Raw genomic sequence first — 8,382 nt, forward strand, 5'->3', positions numbered from 1 at the left:
GTGTGTGTATGAGGGGTAGGAGGGGGAAGGAATTTAATTAAAAAGGGGAGGGGGAAAAGAATGAGAGAGATTATAAGTGAGAGAGAGGGGACGGGGTTTTAATTTGAGAGAGAGAGAGAGAGAGAGAGAGAGAGAGAGAGAGGCTTTTAATTAAAAAGGGAAGAGGGAAGAGAAAATGAGAGATTACACGTGTATGAGAGGGGAGGGGAGGGGGTTTTAATTGAAAAAGGGAGGTTTGGAAAAGGGGATAGGTTCGGGAAGCCTCGAGGCTTTCCGAACCTATAACGAAAATAATATAGTAGTAAGATGATAAAAACATAATTGACCACCAAAACCTAGTTGGCATAACTTATCACAACTTTTGTCTTTAACACCCACTACATCCTTGAGGTCCTTGGCTTGCTACCATGAAATAATTGCCATGTGCTAAACAACCTTATACATTTGATTAATATCTTAATCAATGTTATTGAGAAGATTAGAGCATCTCAATATTTCACATCCCCATGATAGAATTGCCCCCTTAAATCCATGCAATCCTTCTCTATTGCACTGCAATGTGCCAAAGGAAACATTGCAAAGGAAAAGCATACTACACTAGAATTCTCATAAGGCATCACAATCACAAAATCGGCCACTATTCTCCAACCGTGCCACATGCCCCACATGAGCTGAAAATTTTCAACCATGTATTTTTCAAATGTGTTATTGGGTTATCAATGCGGGAAAATAAAATGTGGAATATGTGGGGGAGATGCGGATCTCGGTAAGAATCTCGAAGCGCACGTTCTACCCAATTATATGAGAGGAAGACGCAATCAATACATATAAAACAATCGATGGCAACAGAGAGTGTATTCTTCAGCTTTGTACCACAGCACCTGCACCATTGTTGTAATTAATCACTTTGTACAGAGAGCGATTTATAGTCACTGATACTAATCTGCAAAGAGTCGAGAGCTTGTATAATTAGTGCAGCTGCTGCAGCGGCTGATAATCAACCATCAAAACGCGCATAGATCCCCATCGTTTCTTCACGATATTCTGCATATTGTTCATTCCGCTGGTCAATATATCACTCCTTCAATAATCTACCTCATATTCATGATCTAGTCCCGCGCCTGATCAGTGATACGTACGCATATATATATATATATATATATATATAGACCTCGCCCAGTACTCGGCCGTAATTATACACGATTTGATTCTAATTATGACGCAGAGGAGAAAGCTCAGATTTCGTATGGGCGACGGTCATATTAAATTAGTCATGGGTGGTGTTTCCCGATGTGGAAATGCAGCCAGCCAGCTTCTAAGCTCGGTTCGAGAAGTCGTGATCAGCTGCTCATTGATCCGCCATGGCTGCAGTTATCATTATGATCATGTTGCCAGAGCTGAAGCTGCAATTAATCTAAGTACTCATCATCATCCTGGCGATTTTGGGAATGAGAATGCTGCGTTCAATATGATCAAATTATCAGGCGCAGCTCCAGCTGGTCGATTTGATTGCAGTTTCAATCTCATTAAAGCTGATCAAGAAGCTGGAGCCGCAGACATCACCTCGCCCTCTAGTCATCATCATCTCTTACTTCAGAGGTACACTCTATCTCTTCTACCTTATAATGTAATGCAGTACCTCTTCTGCCTTATTATTGTACCTGATACTTAAATCTTTGAAATATTTTACCTTTGCTTAATATAGTTAGTTCTAATCAGCAATGCATATGTTTAACCACATATGGGTACCACTATAAACACTAATGTGGTACTTTATAGTTTACTATTGCTGACAATTAGTACTAATCAGCAAAGCATATGTGCATGTTGAAGACATTCGAGCTGGGGTGCGCATGATAAGGGTGTCAAATATCCCGATTATTGTGTATCAGTAAATGCATTCTTTGAGCCTCATGTTCTAGAGGAATGATATGGACATGGCGTTTTTTATGCTAAAAACCGGGATCTTAGACTAGCATTAGACCTTGAACTGGGCTTGATAAATCCATTAACAATCTGATTTGTGGCAATCTACGACGTACTTCAAATTTCATTCTAGAATAGCTGGATCATATAGACGTTGTTGCTCTTTTGACTTTGAGAGGAGCATAGAACCTACTACCCACTTGGATGAATCTAAGACCATTATAAGCATTATAATTAGTGTGTCCACAAATCTTAACTATGTCAAAACAATTTCTTGGTGTTTAGTTACTTTTGGAAACTTACAAAAATTTATGCCACCAAGAAAGCACAGCCTAGGATTTGAACCCGTGCACCCGTGGAACTCAACCCACACTCCAACCAATTAGACTATGACCCCATTGGCAAGTTTAGTTACTTTAGATTTCACATTCTAGAATATCATGCATGTATGCATGTGGCCCTTTTAACAATCCATGGCACATAGAAATGTTGTTGAGGATTGAGGTAGGACAAATCATTAATAATAAGTATTTATTAGGCATGCCTCTATCATTCAATTTGATTACATGCATTGTGCTCTTGCATGCACCTCCTTTGAGCTTGTCTTTAAGATGTGTAAACCTTGCATATAATCTCCATGTACCACAACTACATATATTCAATGTAACATGCTTAGTCCACTAGCCTCTACCTCTCTTATGCATAAGTTGCTAGTTTCAGTATATGTTCATGGGCCAAGACTATTTAAGATAGTTTGAGTGCTACATATTGTATCCTCACACTATGTAGCCTCACGACTACATGATATATGGTGGAAGCATGAATGGGTGTGCCAAAAAGATGTATCCAAATCGCAATTATTAATAGCTACTTTAGCTCTCATAGTTATAGCCCAACCTTGCAGATTTTACAAAGTCCATGTCATGTACTTATATTTCATTGGATAGGTCTTTTAGAGAAGATTTTAGATATGAGAGTTTTAACAAATTATGACATTATTTGCATGCCAATTTTTTAGAAAACTATTTAGAAAAGAAATTCAACCAATAAATTTGCACATATTCATTTTTCCACTCTTAAATCATATATATACATGTACATTATCATGCCCTACGAGTAGTGCACTTATTATTTTCTCAAGGCATTGAGTTTCTTAGTGTCTATTCATGCTTCCACTCTTAAACCATGTCTATGCATGTATTTTATCATCCTTATGAGTCATGCACTTATCACTTCTCAAGGAGTTGTGGAGAGAAGGTTGTATGATCGAGGAATGGCTTTAACCCTGGAATTTAATTTTGGTCTGCACAAACATGTTGATGGAAAAGTTCTACATCCTACTTTGCTCTAATGGGAGACATCAATTGGTGGCAATTTTCTAATGGCTTACATAGTGTGTATGCTATAAACTTTGAAAAATGGTTATGGCAATTAAATATAAGTGCAATTATACTACTAGGGTGTTTAAATATGTCATGGTTATGTAATTTGTTTATAAGAGCCATAAATTTATGGAATGAATAGTTGGATTACACTAGTTCGTCTTATGTTTTGTTCTTATGATTCAATGTTTTTTAAAGTTGAGGAAGGGAATATGACTCCTCCTCAAGGACTCGTTAAAACTTGTGACGAATTTGGGAAATGCTATAAAATTTTCTTTGCGAACTCTTTTATTTAGTGATCAACAACTCAAAGGTGCCTCCTTGCCCCACCATATTGTTTTAACCCATGTTTGAATTATGCTACCATCATTGGCAGGTCACAAAAATTTTTATCACATTATAACCACCATAGCATAAAATTGCTTGGAAGATCCATGCAACTTTTGTGGAAGAAACGACCTCCTCTATGTATGCTGCCCATTCCTCATAAACATGGTAAGAGTACATGCCCTTTTAGTTTCCCTTGAAGTTAGTTGTACAGCTCTTGTGTAGTTAAAATATTCGACACTTTTGTAATCTCTTATTGAAGTTGGGGGTAACTTAGTGTGGATGCTTCTAAAATCAACATGAAATTGGACACAAGTAGTAATGTACAATAGGTGATGTTGATAAGTTTCATTTCTAATTACTTATTTTCTTTTGAACTTAAAGGTGATTGTAATATTATTGAGACATTTATCAATGTCATAACATCCTTACCTTTTATCTACATCGGTTTTCAAGCTCCACGGTGTAGTAATGACTCCTCCTCTCTTTGTCTATCTCTTGTTTTATACTTACAATAAACAAATATTTACCAACTATATGTTTTAACATGTTCTATATGTTGCATATTATCATTCAGAAAATCAAAGGTGACGAAAGTGTATGCCAATTCCTTGATAGGAGTGGGAGTGGCATCTAGCTTGTACCACACATCAAGAGGAGATGCACGCAAAATCTTTAGATGGGGGGACTATGCCATGATTTCAACATCAGCCTTGGTACTACTTGGTTCATGATGACTTAGTAACTCAATTTAAAGGATTTTACTAAATCGCTATTCCAAAATATTGTTTTGCAAACATCATTTTATTTCATATATATCCAAGTTTTAAGCACTCTTGAATACCCAAGTCTACAAACATTGTCGTAGCGAAGACGTAACAAGTTGAGTTTATTAGCTAATATCCTTTTACACATGATTGTTTTGCACTTGCACGTCATGGTAGAAATGCAAGCCATAAAGTATTCATTTTATCATACTTTGAATACCAATTGAATGTTTAGTAGTTGTGATCTTAATTATGAGATTGAGTACAACCATGACCTTATTGTGATTGATTATGATTGTTATGAGCATTGGTGTTTGCAGTGTCTCACAAAAGCCCTAAGTTCAAAACATGAAAGCAATCAACATCATGTATTGATGATAGCCTCTATGTTATTGTTGCCGTTCAAGCCATCAGTGGTTACTATTGTCCACACAGGTCTTACAGAGGTAATAATTGGTCTATTTAGTTTGATGCTTGGACAAGTTATTAAACCAAGTACAAAAAAACTATTCTTGATATAAAGTTGATAAACAGAAAGAACTAATGAAGTCATGCTCATGTCCTTATTTATTGAAGAAATTGAATTGAGACTAATACTTGTATTTCTTGACTTAGGTAACTTTCTTTAGACGAGTACGAGCTACTACCAACACACCCTTGCAAAGAGCCCACAAGTTGCACGCAATGTCATCTATGCTTGGTGTGGCATTGTTTATGGCAGATGGTATGCTTCCTGATATCCCATTCATCCATGCTGCATGGCATCTTGCAGCAGCACTTGGTGTGGCCACCTACAATAAACTACTTGAGTAGCTCTTTTTTATTGCAGACGTTTTTATAGTGACAAGTTGCATGGAAAATGATATGCCACTTGTTGAGACCCCTTCATGCATGCTACATGGCATGATGTGGTGGCCAATGACATCAAGCTTCTAACTAGCATGTTCTAATGGCACTTGCTATCATATACACGTGTTGCATGATAGATGGTACACAATGGTAGCATCTAGTTTTACCACCTACCAAAAGCCAATTCTTGAGCCTATTCTTGTGGCTCTAATTCTCGAGCTTATTCTTATGGATCTTGCCTTTGTGGAAATGTGTACATGCCTTATGTACATCAATATACATTTTTTTGGTGTTTTCACACTAGAATCCTATAATTATTTTAAAGATTATTGCTCATTCAAAATTTATTGTGGTTACCTCTTTGAAGGGTTCTCTTATGCCCTCTTTGATATTTTCAACAACAAGTTTAAGCCGACAAGTGTTAGGGAAAATGATGTACAATGGCCATGAGAGAATGTTGTACAATGTCCATGACACGTTTTACTAAGTATTAACTTATTAAAGTATTATCAAACCTTGAAAATAATGATAGAAATATCCCTACCTAAGGTAGTCGATTGAGCAATTGTAGTTGAGTGAATATAGCTAAATAAGAAATATATCCTAAGATGGGCACAAAATTATGTATTCATAGATAATACCTTTAGAACTATGGCATAAATTCCAATGGTCTTATAGTTCTTGAATACTCACAAGATTGTACCTTTAAAGATTTGTAAGAATGAGGTTTTGCATTTGCATGTGAACCATACCAAGACAATTAATGTGGGAACAGAATATTTTCTAAAATGAGACAATATTAGTGCAACATCACCTTGAGAGCAACTAGAGATACATGTTCTCTCTTAAGTATTAGTGGCAATACCCTACCAAAAGGGAATATGATGCCATTGGAAAATGTTCCCAAAATACTAGCAAGAGTTGACGAACCACCTAATTTAGACAACTATAAGGTGGCCATTATTTAACATCTTGACAAAGAGAGAGAGTGGAAAAGTGATCATCCTATGAGCAACCTTCTTGCATGTAGCTATTATTGTCTCCTCATATTGGGTAACATTACCTCATCTATATTTCTTCCACATTCGATGATTTAAAGCAATTATCTTCTAGTAAATATATTTTGAACTCAATGTGACAAGTAAATAATGATAAAAGTGTAGCCAATAAAATGATACATCTCTATGTCGATAAGAGATGCAAAGAAGCACAACTATAGCATCCCACACAAGTGAACAAGACATACATATCAAATAGTAGAAAGATGACAACTAGTTTATGCGCATGAAAAAATGCAACACATAGGCATGAGAGAAGCTAACCTTTAGAATTAAGTCCACACATTGCATTAATCCTTGCAAGGCTTCTGTAATGAATAGTATACTATGATTTGATTTTTTGTTTGACAAGATGACAATAAAAAATTGGCAATGTGTGTATTTAAACATCACCCTACCCCTTGTGCACGCAACTCGAGAAAGTTACTATATGTATATCCTCTACATCACATGCGTTCAAGGCCTATTTATAAATATCCTTATCTGTGAATTTTTCTTGAATAAAACATAACCCTTTTCTATTCAATCTATAAATAACCCTTTTATATTACGCCCTTTTGTATGTAAAAAGTGTATAAAAATGATATTTTAAAAATATATTATTTTGAACCCATGTGATGCACACATATATTCATGAGTAACTTACCTAAGGCACGCAATAACATTGAAAACCATTAGTAGAGAATTTCAATCAATTAATTGCTTCCACACTAAATTTTGAACACACACACACACACACATGTGTGTGTACATTTATTTATTTATATGTGTGTGCGTGCGTGTGTGTGTGTGTGTGTGTGTGTGTGTGTGTGTGTCCTCAAAGCAATATTATAAGCCCATGGAACATTATACAACTTGTAAAGAGCACAAAAGTGGTCTTGAAAGAACAATTTAAAAAAATATATTAGTTTATATAAGAGTGTCCACACAAAATGGAATAGAAAACACCTCATAATAGATGAGGAATGTTATACATTCAGTAAGATACAGAAAATCAAGATAAATGTATGCATGAAAGAGAGAGGAACCATATGTTACCTACAAGTCAAACAAGTAGATTGTTATGAGAACTAAAAGACCAAAACCTACATAACAAGTATCAACAATAATTGCTAGTTTTTATCCATGTCACCCATGCAAATAGTAGTTTACCTTGTCTTGCTCCATTTTTGTTAAACCAAACACACAAAATAGGAATATCAATACGCTGCAAGTTTTTAGGAGTGCTAAAGGGATAAGAATGAAAAGATGAAGTGTATGCACAAGTGTAATGTTGGAAAAAAGCCTTGTAAATAACCTACACTAGTTAATCTTGGGAAAGAACTATAAATAGAGAAGAAAGTGCTATTGTAGGGGTCTTTCATCATTTTGATCAATCAAACTTAGTGAGTTAAAATCATTTTCTTGTTTTCTCTTTCTTTTTCATAGCTTAATTCAGTTGAGGCTATGGTTTCCATCAATTCTCTTGAGGTTAGAGCATTTTCTTTTCAATTCTTTGGGGGCTAGGCTATGTTCCCTTCTTCACATTGGTATCAAAGAAGTAGTTTAGATCCAATCATATTGACATTTTCCAAGGTTAGATATGGCTACAATAGTTTATGTAGAGTAATTATTGTTCAAATCTTGGTTAGCGTGACAAGGCTATCTAGAGGTAAACTTCTATAGTTAATTGGAACCATAGTTGAAGCCATTCGAAGGGAATTTTATGGCAAAAATGACAGTCTTCTTGCCATTTGAGATCAACTTTCAAAGCAAATTTAGAGGTGCCTAGACAAAATGGGGCTCTCGAAATTTGTAGCAAACTTTGGTGGTATTGGAAGAAATCACCATAGCTTTGCCAAAAAATTGAAAAAAGATTTCATCAACACTAGTTGCCAAGGAATAGAGTTGAGAGAGAAGAGTGCACGAGAGACCAATTGGGTAAAATCATCCCCCCATGCATGGGTGAGCACATCCCCCATGCATGTATTTATTTGATTCTATTCTTTTAGTGTTCAAAATACAAAAGACATCCCAAAAAAAAGACATACTCTTAGTGCTCAAAATACAAAAGACATCCCAAAAAAAAGACAT

General features: G+C 35.7%; 1 protein-coding gene across 1 annotated transcript; it reads left to right on the plus strand.

Moving 5' to 3' along the window:
- Nucleotides 1-853: 853 nt before the first annotated feature.
- On the plus strand, nucleotides 854-5,573 carry LOC148020966 (uncharacterized). The gene is made up of 6 exons (XM_087698798.1): nucleotides 854-1,599; nucleotides 3,685-3,803; nucleotides 4,020-4,098; nucleotides 4,213-4,351; nucleotides 4,723-4,848; nucleotides 5,018-5,573. The coding sequence occupies exons 1-6, from the start codon at nucleotides 1,217-1,219 to the stop codon at nucleotides 5,213-5,215; spliced, it is 1,044 nt and encodes a 347-aa protein (XP_087554924.1). The 5' UTR covers nucleotides 854-1,216; the 3' UTR covers nucleotides 5,216-5,573.
- The last annotated feature ends 2,809 nt before the right edge of the window (nucleotides 5,574-8,382 follow it).

This window comes from Lygodium microphyllum, chromosome 18 (assembly GCF_053477565.2).
Source record: "Lygodium microphyllum isolate KBCC chromosome 18, Lygodium_microphyllum_v1.1.10, whole genome shotgun sequence".
In the NCBI taxonomy this organism is placed as follows: Eukaryota; Viridiplantae; Streptophyta; class Polypodiopsida; order Schizaeales; family Lygodiaceae; genus Lygodium; species Lygodium microphyllum.

Bases quoted from the DNA above. Each gene is read 5' to 3' on its own strand.
- LOC148020966 (XM_087698798.1), top strand. From the start codon at position 1,217: ATGACGCAGAGGAGAAAGCTCAGATTTCGTATGGGCGACGGTCATATT. The intron at 4,099-4,212 runs GTGTAGTAATGA...ATTATCATTCAG, and splicing joins ATCGGTTTTCAAGCTCCACG to AAAATCAAAGGTGACGAAAG. The intron at 4,849-5,017 runs GTAATAATTGGT...TTCTTGACTTAG, and splicing joins TCCACACAGGTCTTACAGAG to GTAACTTTCTTTAGACGAGT.